Here is a 21,781-nt window from a genome sequence, read left to right as displayed (position 1 = left end):
CGACTGGCAGCCATCTTGATTTTTTATGTCGGTTTACTGTGCCTTCCGATTGAAACTTCCGACTAGGAACCCGGAAATTCCGACTACTTCTGGAACGCACCATAGTTTATTAGTAATAGTTAACATTTATTTTATTTTATTACTGCTGTGTGATACATTTTATGTAAATGATGAGACGATTTCACCATAATCATGAAAAACAAAGGTTGATATCATGAGTTGAGTTGAAGTGTTTAAGTCGTGATCTAGATTTCAAGGGAGGTAAAATGTACTTTGTTCATAGCTGCTTGGTTTCTGTTCATTAGAGAGCAACCTTTTTGCTGTATTAGCAACTGATTTTAATCTTTGCTTATATATAACTTATTTTTTGAATGTGTCAGTTTGCTCAAGTTAATGTGATTGATCCACTGGACTCTGTGTTGGCCAAGTCAATGTTTTAATTAGTGACATTAGAGCTGCAGTACAACCAAATTACAAAATAAATCCAATAATCTGTAGTTATTTAACACTAGAAATGCCAGAGTCAAAGGGATGACAAGTGCAACACCTAGTCTTTGCTGTAAAAGTTCCAATGAGACAAGTCAATATATTCTGTCTCTAAAATAAAAAACAGTAAGTGAATGTCCGTATGTTTGTGTTTTCACAGTTTAAAAACATCCCCTCTTCTGTTTTTTTTGGGTTCTTACAGACATACACAGGCTCGATCCTAGTGGCAGTCAACCCCTACCAGCTGCTCCCCATCTACACTCCGGACCAGATCCGCCTCTACACCAACAAGAAGATCGGCGAGATGCCGCCGCACATATTCGCCATAGCAGACAACTGCTACTTCAACATGCAGCGGAACAACAAGGACCAGTGCTGCATCATCAGGTAAGTGAGTTCTGTGTCGGCTACAACCACAGGTAAAGACCTAAGAGACTGTAACAGTTCTTTATGTGTGTGACAGTGGTGAGTCTGGAGCTGGGAAGACCGAAAGCACAAAGCTGATTCTCCAGTTCCTCGCAGCCATCAGCGGCCAACACTCCTGGATAGAGCAGCAGGTCCTAGAGGCCACGCCGATCCTCGAAGGTCAGATGGCAAAATATCATCTCCCACTCTGGTGTCTGTTTTCATAAATGTGTATGGAAATATAAATGTCAAATCTAGGGATGAAAGCAGTCTGATGTCAAGGTTCCCTGTGCAGCTCTTCATCATATTAAACCAGTTTGTATGGATGTTTGAATCTACATTTTTTCCATTTTATTTAAGTTAAGAATGAACTTGATGATATATTTTTGTAGTCCAGCCCTGAAGTTAGCATCACCCTTGTTCCCTTGACAAAAAACCCAAGGGATTTTTTTAATTGGAGAGAAGTAGAAACACAACAAGGCTGTAGAGGTGGAAGGTTATTTCAGACATTTAACCAAAAACCCACTGACTTTAGGACGAGGGAACTATGAGTGCTAAAATGCTAACTTACTTCCTGGTTTAGGGACCACTCTGTTACTTTATACCGTCAGGATACATCAGTATAGCTGCGTACTATCAGACTGTGCTGTTACAAAGCTCTGGCTGTGTTTGTGCTTTTCCCCATCACCTCACTCTCTGATTTTTTAAATCCACTCAGCCTTTGGCAATGCCAAGACAATCCGCAATGACAACTCCAGTCGCTTTGGGAAGTACATCGACATCCACTTCAACAAGCGAGGGGCCATTGAAGGAGCTAAGATAGAGCAGTACCTGCTGGAGAAGTCTCGAGTGTGTCGACAGGTGAGACGACACATCATAGTTTATGCCTGGATCAAATACGTCTGTAGTGTCAGTAACAGTGGGACCTTCAGGTGTTATCGATTCAACTTCGTTTGGTTAAATTTCCATAAATCAATCAAATCATGTCACAGATATATAGCTTCATTTAAAAAGTATAACAGAAATTTTATAAACAGCATTTGCTCCCCATTTGTCCCTCTCTTCTCTTTTCTCCTCCAGGCTCCAGATGAGAGGAACTACCATGTTTTCTACTGTATATTGAAAGGGATGCCTCCAGAGATGAAAGCGAAGCTGGGTCTGGGCCTCGCCACGGACTACTCCTACCTCACCATGGTAAGTCTACGGCTGTGTGACAGATAAACACTGGGACCTTTTTAACCATATAATTTTGAGGCAGTCACTGCTATCAAGTGCTTTTTGTAGCTTTTAACGAGAGGTCTCAGCATGTAGTTTATCCCTCTCTTCTTAAGCAAACAGCTCAAGTTCTCGCAAGACTCCTAGCTGGCCACTGCAGAACAGCCCACTGTTTCCTTCTCACCTGATTGTTGCTAGATTAGTAATGTTTTAAGTCAGTTTTATGTTAGTTAATCTTGTTTTATCTGTAAACTGTAGGAAAATACCTAAAAAACTCAAATAAAAGTGAGATTTATGGTTATGGTTTATGGTTTATTGAAGTGTTTATTTTGATTTTGTAAGAAATAATGTGTCAGGAATAAGAACTAAGTGGTTTGGTAAAAGGTTCTCTGTGTATTCAACCTCTCCAGGGTAACTGTACAGAGTGTGACGGCCGTGACGACCTGAGCGATTACTCCAGCATCCTGTCAGCCATGAAGGTCCTCATGTTCACCGAGACAGAGAACTGGGAGATTTCCAAGCTGCTGGCCGCCATTTTACACATGGGAAACCTGCGATTCGAGGGTACGTCACACTTCACAGTGTTCAGTTTAGAAGTGTAATGTCTGTCATCACTGTAAAAGCCATAGTCATTACTGGACTGTGTAATATTGTGAGGTGTCTCTTACACTTATCTTTCCCATGTCCTTCAGCTCGTACGTATGACAACCTGGACGCCTGTGTGGTTGTGAGATCTCCTGACCTGGTCACCGCTGCTTCGCTCATGGAGGTGAAAAACCAAATTAGTATTTATCATTGCATTGATGGAAGATGTAGCTCTTCTTATTGTGTTTTCTGTCTTAGAAAAGAATGAAGCTGCTTTAAGTTGGAGTCCATTTTCACCACTTTTTTGTGTTTTTGTTTCCCCCATTTCTCTGATGTTGCTTGTTTTTGTTTACTAGGTGGAGCCCAAGGATGTGATGGTGTGTTTGACCACACGAACCCTGATCACTCGTGGTGAAAGTGTCGCCACGCCTCTCAGTGTGGAGCAAGGCCTGGATGTCAGGGATGCCTTTGTCAAGGTATGTAGCCAATGGGCTCAAATTCAGTAATGTGACTTCAATAGTCCGTGCATGGTAGAAATTCAACTCAGTTTGCATTAAATATGGCTGTTTCTATCTAGATTATGCTGCAATACTGTTTTTTTCAACTACATTTAAGTTTTCTGTCATAAGCTAGCCTGCACAAACACAAATCTCTCATCAGAAACAACTAAAAGATTTCTGATTTTGGCAGGAAACTGTATTATATATAATAAAAGCTCAGAAAAGAAAGATTTGAAAGATGAAAGATTTGTATTTTTGCTGACTTTGGGTTTTATCTTCCAGGGGATCTACGGCCGGCTGTTCGTCTGGATTGTGGATAAGATTAATGCTGCCATATACAGACCACCGTCCTGCGAGAGTGATGTCATACGCAGATCGATCGGGTTGCTGGACATCTTTGGCTTTGAGAACTTCATCGTCAACAGGTTGTTTATAGTTTGTGGTTTGATTAGAAGCAGCGCCAGGTCTGTTTTCTTGGCTCATCCATTCATCTAGTATTTTAAAAAACTTGTTCTGATTTCCCACCGTAGCTTTGAGCAGCTCTGCATCAACTTCGCCAACGAGAACCTGCAGCAGTTCTTCGTTCGCCACGTCTTCAAACTGGAGCAGGAGGAGTACAACCTGGAGGACATCAGCTGGAAGCACATCGAGTTCACGGATAACCAGGACGCGCTGGACATGATCGCCAACAAACCCATGAACATCATCTCCCTCATCGATGAGGAGAGCAAGTTCCCTAAGGTACAACACAAGAGAGAATCTTTGGCATTAGACCAACATGTTTCCGATTAGAAATGTTTGAGTGATATATTGTTTTTCTGATATGCTGGGACAGTTTATAGCTACAATTCACAATATCATGCCAACAGGTTTCTAATTGATTCCTTGTTCTTTGTCTTTTCTCAGGGAACTGATGCTACGATGCTGTATAAGCTCAACTCACAGCACAAGCTCAACTCCTACTACATCCCTCCTAAAAACAGCTACGAAACCCAGTTTGGTATTCAACACTTTGCTGGTGTGGTGCATTACGAGACCAGAGGTGTGTTCAGTTTCATCAGTCTGTTTTTGTGCTTTGTTTTATAGCTTATTTCTCCACTGGTTTCAGCAACTTTCTGCTACTTAATTATTATTATTATGTTGTAACTTGAATATTTTTGGGTTGTTGGCTGTAAATCACAGTAAAATCTTTTGGACCAAATAATTAACTGATCAGTTGAGAAACTTACTCTCAGCCCTTATGTTATAGTTTCCCTCAATGTTCTTCCCTCTTTTTGTGCACATTTACACCATGTGTGGACAGAGACAGGCAAAAACCAAATGAACCAAACTACAGGTGTGAAATCACTCTCACAGTTTTTCTCTCTCCACAACTTCCTTCTTCTAGGATTCCTGGAGAAAAACCGAGACAGCCTCCACACGGACATCATCCAGCTCGTCCACTCGTCCAAGAACAAGTTCATCAAACAAATCTTCCAGGCTGATGTAGCCATGGTGAGACCAGAAAAATACTGTAACACCACCAGATTTTACCATGCATGAATATGTGTAATGGTGGACTAATATTTTTCACCTCCTTTTACAACTTTTGTTTTGACGTTTAAGGTGTGTCTGTCTTCAGGTGATAATGTGGGTGGTGACTTTTGCCTCCCCTCAGCTTTTCTCCTCACAGTGTTGGCTTTTACTAATGGCGTACTTGTCGTCTCTTTGTGCTGTCTCTTCTCTGTTTCCTCCGTCTTTTCCTCTGACATCAGTTTCTGTGTGGCTATCAGCAGCCCAGCACCCCTGCTCCCAAGGTAATCAACAGGCCTTTAGCTTCATGTGGTCACTCAGATCCTGTGTGTGTTTATTTAAACTGAATACAATCTAAGTATTGGTGGTGTGGTGCACCTCCATCTACAAATCCCTCTCTCTCTATCTTTAAGCTCTTCTCTTTATTCCATGTTTGTGTATTTTGTTGTAGCAGAAACAGCTGAAGAAATTTAGCATCAGATTTTTGAATGTTAATCATTTAACTCTCACACCTGACAAAAGGCAATGTTTTGTGTGCTTCAAGGGAATTAAACCTTTCAGAGAAGTTAGGGACCTTTGAAACAGGAAGTACTGTCATTTTCTGTTTAGCTTTTTAGATTTTGTGTGGTTCCCCGTTTCATTTGTCTACTGTGTGCAGTGGTAGTAATGTGTTTGCACCCTGTGTTTGTACTGTGTACCTTGTACCAATGTCAAAACTAGTCATATAAGGAGAGTAATCATTAGATTACTGGGGACAAATTAAAGGAAAAGAAACCAAAGTGTGTCAGTGATGAGATGTTCCACCCTGAGCCTCCAGAACATCTTCAGTGGTCCTGGTCATAAATTCTTCAAGGGTATTGAAATCTACTGGAGGGATGAGTAGTGTTCTTCCAAAGGACGTTTCCTCATTAGGTGTTTTACCAATGTTGGTAGGGAATGGTGTCACTGCAAATAGCATCCCCCTAAAGGCCCACTAGAAACCCTCTGAGGGACTACTAGGACCTCTCAAAGGATTACTTAAACCTTGAAAGGACCTCTAGAAACTTCTGGAGAACCTCCTCATTGGCTACTACAACCTCCTAATGTCTACCTGAACCTTCTGAACTTCTGACCTCCAGAACCTTATTGTTGACCACTAAATCCTCCAAAACTACATGTAGGATGTTCTCATTGACCATCAGAAGCTCCAAAAGAATCTCTTAGAGGACTCCTAGAACTGAGTGCGCTTGTGTTTGTGTGTTTTTTCAGGGTGTTGAGACGAGGAAACGTTCTCCCACTCTGAGCAGTCAGTTCAAACGCTCCCTCGAGATGCTGATGAGGACGCTCAGCGTTTGCCAGCCGTTCTTCGTTCGCTGTATAAAACCCAACGAGCTCAAGAAACCGATGGTGAGTGTGTGTTGGTGTCAATACAACACTTAAGCTACAAGGCTCTACACAATTCTTTGACTTCTGGTTTTCTTGTGTTTTTTCCTCAGCTATTTGACAGAGAGCTGTGTATTCGTCAGCTTCGCTACTCCGGCATGATGGAGACCATCCGGATCAGGCGGGCCGGTTATCCCATCAGATACAGCTTTGCTGAGTTTGTGGACCGTTACCGAGTCCTTATGCCCGGCGTCAAACCCGCTCACGTACAGGTCAACAAAACAGCCACTGACATCTGTTCTGAATCTGTTTCTGTTGACTCCATTAGTCCAGATTTGACCTGTTTCCTTCTCCTTCCAGGAGGACCTTCGAGGAACCTGCCAGCAGATCGTCCTGGCCCGGCTGGGAAAACACGACGACTGGCAGATCGGAAAGACCAAGATTTTCCTGAAGGTTGTACATCACGCATACTCACATAAGAAGTAGATGATGTTCAACCACTGGAGATTGCAGTTTATTGTATTTTTTTTGGTCACTGTGTCTCAGGACCACCATGACATGCAGCTGGAGATCGAGAGAGACAAGGCCATCACTGACAAGGTCATTCTCATCCAGAAGGCTGTGCGCGGACTTAAAGAGAGGTCAGGAACTTTCATGGACAGAGTTTTAGACCTACTTTCCTGTTACGCTCTAAAGCAAGGATTCAGGATACGGTTCTTTTAAGCTCTGGTTTGAAATTTAACCTCTGTCTTTGCTGTCCTCAGGACTAACTTTCTCAGGCTGAAGAACGCTGTAATTTTTATCCAGAAGGTCTGGAGGGGTTATCGGTGCAGAAAGAATTACCAAATTGTGAGTCCTTTAACATGTAGTTTGTACACTTTTCTGTGGAATTAAATATTTTGGTAGGAAAAACAGCTCCATTGCGCTACCAGTGATCAAAAACACTCCTCCTTCAAAACACCTTTCTTTCCCCCAGATGCAGTCAGGCTTCTTGCGCCTCCAGGCCGTCTACAGGTCGAGGAAGTACTACAGGAGCTACCGGACGACTCGCCTTCGTGTAACTCTCATCCAAGCCCGCTGCCGTGGTTTCCTCATCCGGCAGACTTTCTGGCGGCGTCTGCGTGCCGTGTTGACCATCCAGGCCTACACCAGGGGCATGATAGCCAGACGCCTCTGCCAGAGGCTCAGGGCAGAGGTAAAGGATTACTCTATTTACTACTGCTACTTATATTATGTTGCTAACGTGCCAGACAGAGAGGAATACTGGTGTTGAGGGCGGAAAAGTGTTTTATTTGGCTTAAAGAAACTGAGAAGCCTTTCCACATTTGTTCTTGTAATGAGGTTTTTCTTACACAACACCAACAGCTTGTTGGATTTCTGATCACCACCAGTTAGCTGACTTTAAAATACTTTCTTGGCCAGAGTTAGATGAAAAGATCAATATCACTTGTTTGTACGGTAAATGCGAAGCTACATCTAGCACGCAGTTAGCTTAGCTTAGCACAAAGACTGGAAATGGGGAAACAGCAAGCCTTGTGTTTTCAAAAGGTAACAAAATCCTTCTACCAGCATCTCTGAGACAAATAAACACATTACATCATGTTTGTTTAATATGTACAAAAGCCCAAATGTAAAAATGACGAGTTGTGATTGTGTTACCTTTGGGCAGAGCCAGACTAGCTGTTTGCCTCTGTTTCCAGTGTTTATGCTAAGCTAAGCTAACCAGAGCTGATAGAATAAATATGATTAATCGTGCCATTCCATGTTGAGCTTTTTGTAAGTCTGGCCTAAAGTATGTCACCATAAAAACCTTATACATTTTTTATCAGTTTGTTAAAACCTGGTTTCATGTCTGTAGAATCATGGAAATATTTGTTTGTGTTTTTAGCATTTTATATGCTCTTCCATTGTTACTTTTTTCTGTTATGAAAGACAATGTTTAATAAATTATTTGTTTTGTAAATGTTTGTTTAATCTCAGTTTATTATTACATTTTGAGAAATGTCAAAAAGCAAGTCTGCAGTTCCAGTGACTCGTCGATGAAGACGTCAAGTGGGTGAACTATGGGTGAAGAAGCTCGAGTAAAGATGGAAGCGGTCAATATTGTACTCTTGACCTGTACAGCTCTTTTCATTGGTTGCTTGTCACATCAGTGTATAGAAGTTTAGATTTATTCTGCTTTCGCGTAAGCCCATATAAATAGGTAAAAGTACTTTATATTGTGTTCAGCCTTAAAAAACAGTTTATATTCTTTGATTGATGGTTTTTAGTTTTGTAATTATTAGAATAATGTCTTAGAGTTGTATAACAGTCATTTTTCGTTTATACCTGTGAAGTTTCTCCTCAGTTCATCTACTTTAAACAGATAAGAAACAGATAATTAGTAAAGTGCTAATCTGTTCAACACCCTACCTGTCTCTGTGAACCCTCACCCATCTGTTTCCTCCCTCACCCCCTCCTCCTCACAGCTGCAGCATCGCCTGGAAGCCGAGCGCCAGCGCCTGGCCGAGGAGGAGCAGCTGCGAAACCAGATGACGGCTCGGCGGGCCAAGGCGGAGGCCGAGAGGAAACACCAGGAGCGACTCGTCCAACTGGCCCAGCAGCAGGAGGAGCGGGAGAGGGAGGAGAAGGAGGAGGCGAGGAGGAAGAAGGAGCTGCTGGAGCAGATGGAGAGGGAGAAGGAGCAGCCCGTCGATCACTCAGACATGGTCGACCGCATGTTTGGTTTCCTGGGGAACTCGGGGCCGCTGCCCAACCAGGACGGGCAAGGACCAGCTGGCTTTGAAGTATGTGTTCATGGCTGTTGTAGTTTAATTAACCTGTTTGACTTAGAGGTCCAATATCAGATGCTGCTGATTTAATGGCTATTAATTTGAAGCCACGCTTGAGGTTTAGCTCTACGTGTGAAGATATCTGTAAATCCACCAGTTTGGTTCAGACTGAGCAACACGACACAATGTGATACGATTACTAACAAGACAAAACAATGCAATATAATATGATACGATACAAAATGCATAATAAAATCTGATGATTTTTGTGTGGGTTATTGATGCACACCATTCACCTCTTTTAGCTTTTTTTGGTCTCCACCAGCTCCTGAGAAACAGAAGTCTGTTTCTTATCTGGGTATTATATTGATGTATTTCTTTGTGTATAATTTTCCTGCCGCCCAGGACTTGGAGAACACTCCTCGCAGTGAGGAAACCGAAGAAGAGGTGCTGAATGAAGCTCCGCCGTTACCTGAGGAAGAGGAGGAGGATTTGTCTGAGTACAAATTCTCTAAGTTTGCAGCCACCTACTTCCAGGGCGTCTCCACTCACACCTACATCAGACGACCCCTGAAACAACCTCTGCTTTTTCACGAGGACGAAGGAGATCAGCTGGTGAGACTTGTCCTCTTAATTGTTGTCATTTCTTTATTGTAATTCTGATAATATCTCCTAGTAATATCTTGCTGCTGCATCTTGTCTTGTCCTCCAGGCTGCTTTAGCCGTGTGGATCACCGTGTTGAGGTTCATGGGCGACCTCCCCGAGCCCAAGTGCCAGATGGTCATTAACGACGGCAGCGAAAAGATCCCCGTCATGACCAAGATCTACGAAACCCTCGGCAAGAGGACGTATAAGAGGGAGCTGCAGGACCTGCAGGTGGAGGGGGAGGTGAGAGGAAGTGAACAGAAAGATGGTGAAGGACGGAAACCTTAACGGTCTTTAAATATATAAAACATTGATGTTTGTGTTCACAGAACAGCTCCATAGACGCCCAGAAGAGGAACAGCGTCAGACATAAACTTGTGTCTCTCACACTGAAGAGGAAATCCAAGATCACTGAGGAGGTGAGATTCAACTTTTGATGTTATCAAAACTTTTCTGTTACTGTTAAGGTGCAGTAAAGTTGCAAAGTGCGACAGACTCCTGGTTCTGGAAGAGTTTTTCCTTTTATTTAAACAAACAAATTTAATGTTACTCTCCTGGATAGTGAGCAAGAGTGAAATTCCTCATCTACTGGGAAAGTTCCTGCGGTGGAAACACTGTACCCGACAACTGGATGACACTGGCTTACGAAAACCTCTTTCCTTCTTTAGGTAGCATTAGGCAGCGTTTGCACAGGTCATGTATGAGTAAGCAAGTATAGCAATAGTTATGCAGTAACTGTGAAGACACTGATGGAGTCAAACTGCCCCAGTGCCAGTTGCCATAGAAACTAAGGTTGTAGCACAGACCCTAGCTCGTGAAAGATAAAATAAACTGAGCCTCTGGTCCTAACAAACTTCAGCTCCTCCAGGATGGACTTGTTTTTATGGCCTAGGTGAACGTGTAAGCACTGCAAGCAGAGGAACTTGTTAATGGACGGGGTGACAGGCTTTTCTAAGCGTAGGAGTTCACTTGAAGTGAAGAGTTTTTTTCGGCAGGTCACCAGGCGGTTGACCGAGGGCGACCACGGCCTCCAGGGGAACAGCATGCTGGAGGAACGACCCACCTCCAACCTGGAGAAACTCCACTTCATCATCGGCAACGGCATCTTACGGCCCGCCCTCAGGTGACCTACGAGTAGCTGTAGAGTTTAATGTCTTCACAAAATTTACCCTTCACTGGTTTGATAAATACAAACTCTGGTTTTGTCTCTGCTGTTGCTTCTCCGTCTCAGGGATGAGATCTACTGTCAGATCTGCAAACAGCTCACCCAGAATCCGTCCAAGAGCAGCCACGCCCGAGGGTGGATCCTTCTGTCTCTCTGCGTGGGCTGCTTCGCCCCGTCAGAAAAGTTTGTCAAAGTAAGAAACCTCTGACTCTTTCCTGATGGGTCTCACAACCGAAGAAATAAAGACTGAATTATGAGTGATGAATGCACACTTAAAGGAACAAGAAAGATGTTATACATAGTGAGGAAGCCTGAAACTGCACAGCAACACTGCTCTTTTACTGACTGTCATCCCTCTCCATTGTCTGCACTTCATCGATCCCAATATCAAGAGCAATTTTTGTTGCAAAAAACATAAAACACACAATAAGAACAACTTTGTAACGCTGAGAAAATCAATCCAGACTGAACAGAGCAGAGAAAATAAATCCTTTTTGCTGTACCAAAGACAGAATCCTATTGAGGTTATGGACAGAACAAATCGATTACTGGAAACACTCAAAGTTTCAACATCTCTCTGTCTCCAACATAAAAGCTTGTGAGTCTGAGTTTGTAACAAAGAAAGAGACCAAAATCCATTAAAGATAGAAAGATCCATTAAAAATAAATATGACATTAAAGTAAACAAAATTTACTGCTTTACTTTTTCTTCTGTGCTTGTGAACGGAACATCTTTTGTTTTTTTAGATCATTGTTCAGACAAAACAAGATGGAGTCCACGTATATTAGGACCTCAGTTTGATGATTAAGTGAATGTTTTCTCTAATTCTGTCTGTCTCCCTCCTTTCCTCTGTTTCTAGTATTTAAGGACTTTTCTGAACAACGGTCCCCCTGGTTATGCTCCATATTGCGAGGAAAGGTTGAGGAGGACGTTTGTCAACCGTACACGGACTCAGCCGCCGTCATGGTTGGAGCTGCAGGTACCGAATTTGCCTCTCACTCTGTGTGTTTGTCTTAAAAAGCTCTGAATTCAGCTTCAGAAATCTAAAATGTTTTTGTTTCTGATTGTGGGCTGCTCGTTGACGTTAATTCATCTACCCATCCATTTATGTTGCTTATCCATTTTTTCAATTTACATCATTAGAAATTGCAATATACGGTTGGGAAGTACCGAAACAAACAATATAATAATTAATGGTTACGGGTCATAACGTCTCTTTTAGTCCTGATGAGTCTTGATGATGGTTTAAGCCAAATTATGCTGTATATATCAAAGCAGGCACATCCTAACCATTTCTAATACTAATAATAATAAATTCCAAATCTGCAAGTTGGGTGAGGTAATTTTATTTACTTGCATTTCATATAATTTATTCAAGAAGAATTATTCAATCAAATTGTTTTTCATTGGAAAAAAGTGGAATTGTTTTTAAAAATGTGACATTTAAGGACAAAATGTTGCGTTGCTGTATAACATTTTAATTATTATTCAACACTTGACCTTACATTTCTTTTTTTTTCTCTTTGTCCCCCCAGGCCACTAAATCTAAGAAGCCCATCATGCTACCAGTAACATTTATGGATGGCACCACCAAGACCCTTCTGGCAGACTCGGCCACCACTGCCAGCGAGCTCTGCAACGCCCTGGCCGACAAGATCAACCTGAGAGATCGATTCGGCTTCTCGCTGTACATCGCTCTGTTTGACAAGGTAAAACCAGGATCATGGATGGATTGTGATACAACGAGCCGCTGGGCACAGACATGTTTAGGCCTCCCCACCCCTCATTAATGCACCCAGACTGAAAGGGACATGACACGACTACAAACAGTAAGACTGTGTTATCAATTCGTGTGTCTTTTTAGTCACTTTGAGTTTCTTTGTAATCAATTCTTCTTTTGTGTCTCTTTGTGGTCGTTTTGTGTCTCTTTATAGTCATTTTGTGTCTCTTTAGTCATTTTGTGTCTCTTTATGGTTGTTTTGTGTCTGTTTGTGGAAATTGTGCATTTGTTTGTAATCTCTTCCTCTTTTGTGTCTGTTTGTGTTCAGTTTATGTCTCTTTGTAGTCATTTTGTGCCCCTTTGTGGCTGTTTTGTGTTTCTTTGTAGTCATTTTATGTTTTTTTGCAGTCGCTTCTTGATTTGCATCACATTGTGGTTATGTTGTTGCTCTTTGTAGTTGTCCTGTGTCTCCTTGTAGTTGTGTAGTTGTGTTTCTTTGTGGTTGTTATGTGTTTCTTTGTAGCGATTTTGTGTTTTTTGTAGTCCCCTCTTCCTTTGTATGTTTTTGTGGTTGTTTTGTGTCTCTGTGTAGTCCCTTTGTGTCTCTTCATGGTTTATTTGTGTTTCTTTGTAGAGATTTTGTGTTTTTTATGGTCACTTCTTCCTTTGTGTCTCTTTGTAGTTGTGTTGTGTCTCTGTGATGTCCTTTTGTGTCTCTTTGTGGTCATTTTGTGTCTCTCTGTAGTTGTGTTGTGTCTCTGTGATGTCTTTTGTGTCTCTTTGTGGTCATTTTGTGTCTCTCTGTAGTTGTGTTGTGTCTCTTTGTAGTCATTTTGTGTGTCTTTGTGGGAGCATACAGCCTAAAATGAGCATACAACTGAATCAACACCTGTTTGAAACAGTTTCAACAAAAACTGAACATTATAACCTTCATGAAGGTAGGATTTATTGCAGGAGTGTTTTATTAGCCTGCGTTAGTTTTAGCTAGGTGTACCTAATAAACTGCCAACTGAATGTAAAGTGTGTACATTGAAAGAAATCATCCATTTCCCAGATATGATGGAGGCTGTATATAATGGTTTTGCTGATTAGATTTGTCAAACTGCTTTCGTCAGGTGTCGTCGTTGGGCAGCGGTAGCGACCACGTCATGGACGCCGTCTCCCAGTGTGAGCAGTATGCGAAGGAGCAGGGCGCCCAGGAGAGGAACGCCCCCTGGAGGCTGTTCTTCAGGAAGGAGATCTTCACGCCCTGGCACAACCCTGCGGAGGACTACAGCGCCACAAACCTCATTTACCAGCAGATCGTCCGAGGGGTGAAGTTCGGAGAGTACCGCTGTGAGAGGGTGGGTACTGTTTAACATACGCATTTCAAGGTAGTTTATTCAGACTGTTTGAACGTAATAGTCTTTTTGTAACAAATAATTTGGTGTAATCAATGATGCCCCAACAGAAAACAGAAAAGAAAGTCAATCACTATATCAGATATTTGTTTGGTTTCCTCATACCCATCTCTTTTCCCTGTGTCTCGTCTTGAAGGAGGAGGACTTAGCGGAGCTGGCCTCTCAGCAGTACTATGTGGATTATGGCTCTGAGATCCTCCAGGATCGCCTGCTCAGCCTCATCCCCTCCTACATCCCAGACAGAGAAATCACCTCGACTAAGACGGCGGAGAAGTGGTCTCAGCTCATCATCAACGCCCACAAAAAGGTATCAGTATTAACAGTAGTCGCCAAATTTGACACTTTTCTTTTGGACAGTTTGGTTTTGTGCGACAGAAACTGACAGACTGCAACTTGTTGTGCAGGGATTACACACAAAAAGGAGGTTGAACACGCAGAGGGTGAAGGAGGACGTGGTGGATTTTCGCTCGTTTAAAGTGGCCTTTACTCTTCTCACGCTTCTACGAGGCCTTCAAATTCTCAGGTTGGTAACACAAAAGCACAAACAGTCTGCACATCCTGTATCTCTGTCACAATGAATCCTCATGGATACAACACGTTTTACGTTTACAGGGCCTAGTCTGCCCAAGAACGACGTGATCGTGGCCGTGAACTGGACTGGGGTTTACTTTGTGGACGAACAGGAGCAGGTCCTGCTGGAGCTCTCTTTCCCAGAGATCACTGCTGTGTCCAGTAGCAGGTAACAGTGTACTCAACAAACAACGGCGACACTTCATTTTAATTTTATTTTGGGTCTTGACTCTTCTACTGCGAAGACTCTTGTTTGGTCTCTGGGTCGTAGCCGTAGACCCAGCTTTCGTCACCGTTGATGACCCTCGTCATGAAGGTTGGGTCATCCCATTGAAGTCTTCAAGAAACCTAAAAGGAGTCCAGTCCAGTTTCTTGAAGTCCAGCTGCCTTTAAGTCTAGCACTTAAAACAACCTTTTTAAATTTCGTTTTCCAGAGGGGGTAAACTCCAGGGCCAGAGTTTTACCTTGGCCACCATGAAAGGAGACGAGTACACGTTCACCTCCAACAATGCAGAGGACATCCGCGATCTGGTGGTCACCTTCCTCGAGGGTCTGAGGAAGAGGTCCAAGTATGTGGTGGCTCTGCTGGACTGTCCCAACCCTGGTAAGAATCAGCACTAGTTCGAAATGAAAGCATGTTTTGATGCATTGTTTGATGGTATAATTGGTAAAACACCTGCTTTTGTAGACAAATCTAAATCTATATATGTGTATTTTATCTCGCAGCGGGGGCAGATTCCACGTTCCTGAGTTTCTCAAAGGGGGATCTGATCATCCTGGACGAACACGACGGAGAGCACGTGATGAACTCTGGCTGGGCTCACGGCATCAACGACAGGACCAAACACAGAGGAGACTTCCCTGCCGACTGCGTCTACGTGCTGCCCACCATCACCAGACCTCAGTATGACTTAGTGGTGAGTGCAGCCAGAACAACAATCAAACAAATTTTCTGTAAGCACCGGCTGTCATTAACATTAAAACATTTTCAGCCGACTGCTTTCTCAGTGTTTCAAGTCAAGTCACTGTCACTTTTTATAACGTTAAAACTAAAATCTTGGAGAGGAGGAACGGTAGAGGAAGTGTTCCAGCCCTCCTCTTTCACTTTTTCTGTCTCTACATCTCAGGCTCTAGTGACCATGACTCCTGATCAGAGGCGAGAATCCATCGGTTTGTCCCAGATGAACGTTTCCGACAAAGAGGACAAAACCAAGGCCTACACACTGGAGGAGTTCTCTTACGACTACTTCAGGTGTTTTTCCTAATCCTTTACATACAGATACACAAACTCTGTGTTATATGTTACGCAGAAATGTGTGAGTGTTTCATCATTTCCTCTAAGCCTCTCCCGCACGTTTCCAGGCCTCCTCCGAAGAGCACTCTGAGCAGGGTGATGATCTCTAAAACCCGGGGGAAGGAGCGTCTGTGGAGCTGCACCAGGGAGCCGCTCAAACAGCCTCTGCTGAAGAAAGTCCTGGCTCACGAGGAGCTCTCCCAGGAGGCCTGTCTGGCCTTCGTAGATATCCTTTAGAGGAGGGTGTGTCGACACAGCCGAGTGTGTCTTTAAATGTGTCCAAACCTGAAAACACTTTGAGTGTGATTTTCTCTGTTCTTGTTTAAACCGTGTTTTTAATGTCCTTGACTGTGCCCGCACCTGTGATGAAGTACATGGGCGACTATCCGTCCAAACGAGCGCGATCTGTCAACGAGCTCACCGATCAGATCTTCGAAGGAGCACTGAAGGCCGAGCCGCTCAAAGACGAGATCTTCTGTCAGATTCTCAAACAGCTCACAGATAATCACATCAAGTAAGTGTGAAACACACACACACACTCATTGTCAATAACTCTGTCTGTGCCTTGGCTTTTTGCACAGAGTAAAGGCTGATACACAAACGATATAATTCTGTAAGATTTGAATAAAGTATTTAACATGTGTGTGTTTGTGTGTAGGTACAGTGAGGAGAAGGGCTGGGAGCTGCTGTGGCTCTGCACTGGTTTGTTTCCTCCCAGTAACATCCTGCTGCCTCACGTCCAGAAGTTCCTCCAGGCCAAGAAACACTATCCGCTGGCTCCGGACTGCATGCAGCGCCTACAGAAAGCCTTACGGTAACACACACACACACTCTTAATGTTATATTCTTTCTTACATACACTCTCTTATACATCCATCTCTCATCTCTTTTATTTGTTGCAGAAATGGATCGAGAAAGTACCCTCCTCACCTGGTGGAGGTGGAGGCCATCCAGCACAAAACCACTCAGATCTTCCACAAAGTTTACTTCCCGGACGACTCAGACGAGGTCAGTGACGACTAAAGTCCAGAATATATTTTATTATATTAACCTGAATATTTCAGATGTGCTGTGAGCAGCTGTTTCAGTTTGTCCTGTTTGTGTTCGCAGGTGTTTGAAGTGGAGTCGAGCACCAAAGCCAAAGACTTCTGCCACAACATCTCTGGACGTCTGATGCTCAAATCCTCTGAGGGCTTCAGTCTCTTCGTCAAGATCACTGACAAGGTGAGGAGCCTCTATATTCTGTATTTTCTGATCACTTTGAGGATTGTTTTTGTCAGGTTTTTATGTTTTTCTGTCACTACAGGTTTGTAAAGTCTGATGCTTTATAGTGAGTATAAGTGTGATTGGTTTTCCAGGTCATCAGCGTGCCCGACGGAGACTTCTTCTTCGACTTTGTGAGGCACCTGACCGACTGGATCAAGAAAGCCAGACTCGTAAAAGACGGTAAAAAGATTAGCTTGACTTCAACCCAAAATAATAATAATAACAATACCCAAAATAAAGAAAAGAATAAAGTCACAGATTTCTGTGAAAAACAGCGTCCCTGACCCGTCAGCTGGTTATCTTGAAACAGGTTACTCTTTAAATTATTTTAAATGTATTCATTTCACTATAGGTAAACTTACCTGGTGCAGCTGAGCTCCATACTGTCGCACTCCCTCGCTAACATCCCTGAACATCCCACAGGTGGAGCAGTGCGCTTATAAAATGTTAGAGGTTCTCGTTCCTGTTGTAACGTGTCACCTCTGTGTCTTTGTTGTGCAGGTGTAGTGCCTTCACTGACGTATCAGGTGTTCTTCATGAAGAAGCTGTGGACCAACACCGTGCCGGGAAAAGACTCCATGGCCGACTCCATCTTCCACTACTACCAAGTGAGTAACAGCTCTCAGAAACGTCTGCACAGTTTTTAAAGAAGTCCAAAAAGTAAAAGATGAACTGTGACTGTGTTTTTCTCTGCAGGAGCTGCCTAAGTATCTGCGAGGTTACCACAAGTGTTCGAGGGAGGAGGTGTACCAGCTGGCAGCGCTGATCTACAGGGTGAAGTTTGATGAGGACAAATCCCACTTTCAGAATATTTCTAAGATCCTGAAGGAGCTCGTCCCGCAGGACCAGATCCGACACCTGTCCCCCGACGACTGGAAGAGGGTGAGCTGACATTTAAAATCAACAAAGAGTAGTAACACTCAAACATGGAGGAAATGAAGTAAATTGATAAATAAATGCTCAGAGACGGTTTCGTCTTTTTCCTGTTTCCCTCTCAGTCCATCATGACTCTGTTCAACAAGCACTCAGGGAAGACTCGAGAAGAGGCCAAACTCTCCCTCCTCAAGATCATTTACAAGTGGCCCACGTTTGGTTCTGCCTTCTTTGAAGTGAAGGTAAAGACGTTACACCCCACTACGGTTCCATGGGAATTAACGGGAATAAACGGGAAATTAGCAGGGAACTTAAAAGTAGTTGGAAAACAAACAAAAACATCTTGCAGCATAATCTTAGTTAAAACAACCAGATTTAATGCAAATTCAGCTGAATTTCTACCCTGCACAGTGCATTCCTCTTCCTTTTTTGTTGTCACATGAAAGAATTAATTATAGTTTTACTCACAAAAATGTCATTTTAAAAATGTGTATTAGTTTGCATCCATGTCTGCTTATGACAAAACAAAATGTTTATATTTATGTATGTTTGCCTCTTCTGCAGGAAGGAAAACTAACAGCAATTTTACCAATATTATTATACACTGTATGTATATTGTGTATACACTTTTTACTTTTATTTTATTTCATTTTATTTATGTCACCTTCATTTAATAGCCTCTAATAATCATTTTTATTCTGTTATTGCATTAGATTTATTACATTTGTCACTTTATCTTCACTGTTTTTTGGTACTATGCCTGGCACAAGAATTTCCTCCGGGATTAATAAAGTTCTATCTAATCTTATATGATACAGTTTGTATAAATCACCCAAAATTACCCATAAATTCCCATTAATTCCCATGGAATGTTTCCATCTTGGAAAATTTCCCCCATTTAACTTCCCATGGAAACTGTGTGTAAAGTTTTGTTTTTAATGAATTATATTTTTTGTTCTTTCTGCAGCAAACAACGGATCCAAATTACCCAGAAACCCTCCTGATAGCGATCAACAAACATGGAGTCAGTCTGATTGATCCAAAGTCTAAGGTGGGTCCAGGTTTATCATGTCGATATTTGTGTACACAAGTTTGTCTTCATGTACTTTGTCTCCTGTAACACGTGTTTCAGCGTTTATTAGATTGAAAGTCAATTTAAAATACTGTTCTCTATCTGAATTTGTAAAGGAAACTTTTCATTTGTCAGCCCTGAAGTAGCTGCCGAGTTATATATATAGTGTATATCTAAAGCACCATAACTTGTTATCATTCTTGTATATATCTGTATCTGTCAGCAACAGTGAATCTGTGCTGATCCGACTCGTCGTATTTCCTGTAGGACATCCTCACCACTCACCCCTTCACTAAAATCTCCAACTGGAGCAGCGGCAACACATACTTCCACATCACCATCGGAAACCTGGTCCGAGGCAGCAAACTGCTGTGCGAGACCTCACTGGTGAGTTCACACTAGTCAGAGTAACCAGAAAATAAGAGTCTGGGTGTGTCGCTTTCAAAATAAAAGTTCCACTATTTCTGTAACGTTACAAAACCTGGTTCTTTTCCAGCATAGCTCAATAAATAAATTAATAAATATCAATTTAGTCCAGCATGTCTGACGTTTGACCTCCCCCTCCTCACCCCTCCTCACCCCTCAGGGCTACAAAATGGACGACCTCCTGACCTCTTACATCAGCCAGATGCTGACGACCATGACCAAACAGCGAACCTCCCGGGGCAACAGCAAATGAGCAGACGGCCGGCCAGAAACTCATCGATCACGGTCAAATCAATCCTGCATTCACTCACACACACACAACTGTCCACGTAGCCAGTGTTAATACCTGTAAACAAATTGTCCCACCGAGGGTTTATTAAGACAGATGACTGATGGTTAACTGTGTAATGCCAACGTTTTCCTTTCTGTTATTATTATTAGTATCGGCCCTGTCTTAAAACTCACCCGTTGCCTTTTAATGACCTTTTCCCAGCAAACCACATGTAACATGGCTGTTTGGATGACTTTTTACTCTACAACTCCAGTACTCTGCAATATATAATAATAAGAGAGGTTTCTTATCTCTAATGAGCTTCTTTACAACTATTTTTAAGCTTGTGAGGCTTTGGTCCCGTTATCTGCTGGTATTCAGGAGAACTCCACAGGTGTGGTGACCTGTACGAGCTGCAGGAGGTGGAGGTCAGACAGAGATTAACTATAGTGTACGTTTATTTAAAAATTGTACATAATGTTTGACAATTAACACTAAAATTTTTCAATTTTCACTTTCAGCATTTTGTTCATTCTTGTGGTGAAAATACTGTGCAGGTTTTCATCACTTGATACGGAGCAACGTTTCTGATGTAAATGATAAATTTAAAGAAAATTCCTTGATCGATCATCTGGAAAATTAACAATTAATTATCTGTTAATCTTCTCTGTATGGCAGAAAGAGTCTATGGCAGAAAAGAGGCTACTGAAGAAAGTGTGTGAAATCTTCATTCCAAGAAGAAATTATAGTCCAACAACAATCCTCTGAAATAAAGCCTTTAAAGTTCAAACTGAACAAATTAACAAACCAAAGCTACAGCGCTCATCATAAACGCAACTGAGAATCTTTCACGAAAAAGTTATCAAATTACATAATATTAGGTTATTTAGTGCAGACAATTTCCCCAAAACTTCTCCTGCTCTCTTGATGTTTACCTTCGATTTCTGCAACCGCTCAAAAGCAGTACAGTTTTCTGTTAAATTTAAATGGCGCCTCCTGCTGGTTGCTACCACATAGTGAAAATCATACTGTTTCAAGGTGCACTACACAACTTCGTTGATACGAACTTATCAATTAAATTCCATCGTCAAAATTCTTAGTCTATTATTTAGCCCATCATCAGGGGTATTTTGGGGTTCAGTATCTTGCCTGAGGATACCTCTGCACGCAGCCTGGAGCAGCTGGGGATAAAATACTTTGCACACAGAGAATCAGGAGACTTAGGGCTTTTAAATCATGTATAATTTGCCAATGTTGTGTGAAGACTGAGTCTGGAACAGACTGAGACAGACCTAAGTAGTAGTAGTAGTAGGTAAGTAGTGCTACCAAGGGTTATGTCTTTGACTGACATCCATCTCCTGCAGCTCTAACAGGTTAACACACCACTAAATATCATCAGACACACTCTTAGTCCTAAATGTAGGATGCAGGTAAAGGATACAGCCCTTCATCTCTGACCATAAGAAAGATCGGGGCCTGATAACTGGGCCTGAAACAGCCACGACCAAAATCCTAGATAAAGAGGTCTGTCTTGTTGCTTTTTGATCATTTGTCTTGTAAGTAGCTTTATTTTTTCAATTTGCATCCGTATTTATACTCAGAGTTGTTCTAAGTTTACCGAACCAGTTTAAAACGTAGTCACTTTTGAATGTTTTAGTTCAAATCTCTTAAAATAGAAACCACACCAAAGGAAACCTATCATTCAAGAATGACCCAAAGTTTGTTTTTAATTAATGCAGTCAGAATTATTGGACATATTAAGAAGAGACATGCTGATGATTTTTTTATTCCATGTGTGAGGAAACAGACCATTCGTGTGCCACAACGTCCAAACACCACCTGTTTGTATGAGTTGATCCACAGTAGTTAATCTGTTTGTAGAACACGTCCATGTATCTATACACGTACTGTAGACGGTGAATGATTTTATCCTCATTTGTCTGTTTTTTCTAAATGTGTGAACCATTAGTGTTGATTTTTAAGCACCAGGAAATAATCACATTACATTTTTTGACCATGTTTATTAAGGAGCAACTGTTTCATCCATGATGTGACCACATATCCTGATGTAGACGTTAATAAATGACATTTTGCCAAAGAAATAATTAAGTTAATTTCTCCTTAATTCACCGCTGTACCCCAGTGAGTTGTAGATTGCATTGAGAAACCAAAGAACAAACAACTCAAATATCGTCGTTCTAAACCGTTGAATATTCCTTTAAAGCTTTCACCAGCTCAAAG

The 21,781-nt window shown here is 42.1% G+C and overlaps 1 protein-coding gene across 1 annotated transcript in view; it reads left to right on the top strand.

The window, feature by feature from the left end:
• The window catches only part of LOC108893552 (unconventional myosin-VIIa-like), a 29,546-nt gene extending 7,842 nt beyond the window's left edge, over nucleotides 1-21,704 (top strand). Inside the window, 46 exon segments of the mRNA XM_051078542.1 lie at nucleotides 689-873; nucleotides 950-1,071; nucleotides 1,610-1,752; nucleotides 1,972-2,085; nucleotides 2,517-2,670; nucleotides 2,799-2,875; nucleotides 3,048-3,167; nucleotides 3,474-3,616; nucleotides 3,722-3,932; nucleotides 4,098-4,233; nucleotides 4,579-4,685; nucleotides 4,946-4,987; nucleotides 5,952-6,089; nucleotides 6,179-6,337; nucleotides 6,426-6,518; nucleotides 6,612-6,706; nucleotides 6,830-6,914; nucleotides 7,042-7,260; nucleotides 8,534-8,851; nucleotides 9,242-9,451; nucleotides 9,549-9,725; nucleotides 9,812-9,901; nucleotides 10,478-10,605; nucleotides 10,714-10,840; nucleotides 11,508-11,627; nucleotides 12,184-12,357; nucleotides 13,484-13,711; nucleotides 13,905-14,075; nucleotides 14,173-14,229; nucleotides 14,231-14,291; nucleotides 14,381-14,507; nucleotides 14,773-14,942; nucleotides 15,065-15,255; nucleotides 15,466-15,590; nucleotides 15,701-15,858; nucleotides 15,993-16,146; nucleotides 16,291-16,446; nucleotides 16,535-16,640; nucleotides 16,743-16,856; nucleotides 16,991-17,078; nucleotides 17,400-17,506; nucleotides 17,595-17,780; nucleotides 17,897-18,013; nucleotides 18,739-18,822; nucleotides 19,111-19,230; nucleotides 19,430-21,704. Of these exon segments, the coding sequence (XP_050934499.1) occupies nucleotides 689-873; nucleotides 950-1,071; nucleotides 1,610-1,752; nucleotides 1,972-2,085; nucleotides 2,517-2,670; nucleotides 2,799-2,875; nucleotides 3,048-3,167; nucleotides 3,474-3,616; nucleotides 3,722-3,932; nucleotides 4,098-4,233; nucleotides 4,579-4,685; nucleotides 4,946-4,987; nucleotides 5,952-6,089; nucleotides 6,179-6,337; nucleotides 6,426-6,518; nucleotides 6,612-6,706; nucleotides 6,830-6,914; nucleotides 7,042-7,260; nucleotides 8,534-8,851; nucleotides 9,242-9,451; nucleotides 9,549-9,725; nucleotides 9,812-9,901; nucleotides 10,478-10,605; nucleotides 10,714-10,840; nucleotides 11,508-11,627; nucleotides 12,184-12,357; nucleotides 13,484-13,711; nucleotides 13,905-14,075; nucleotides 14,173-14,229; nucleotides 14,231-14,291; nucleotides 14,381-14,507; nucleotides 14,773-14,942; nucleotides 15,065-15,255; nucleotides 15,466-15,590; nucleotides 15,701-15,858; nucleotides 15,993-16,146; nucleotides 16,291-16,446; nucleotides 16,535-16,640; nucleotides 16,743-16,856; nucleotides 16,991-17,078; nucleotides 17,400-17,506; nucleotides 17,595-17,780; nucleotides 17,897-18,013; nucleotides 18,739-18,822; nucleotides 19,111-19,230; nucleotides 19,430-19,522 (6,300 nt within the window). The 3' untranslated portion in view covers nucleotides 19,523-21,704.
• Nucleotides 21,705-21,781: the final 77 nt, after the last annotated feature.

Source organism: Lates calcarifer, linkage group LG20, assembly GCF_001640805.2.
Source record: "Lates calcarifer isolate ASB-BC8 linkage group LG20, TLL_Latcal_v3, whole genome shotgun sequence".
Lineage (NCBI taxonomy): Eukaryota > Metazoa > Chordata > Actinopteri > Centropomidae > Lates > Lates calcarifer.
This window is presented reverse-complemented; position numbering and strand designations above follow the sequence as displayed.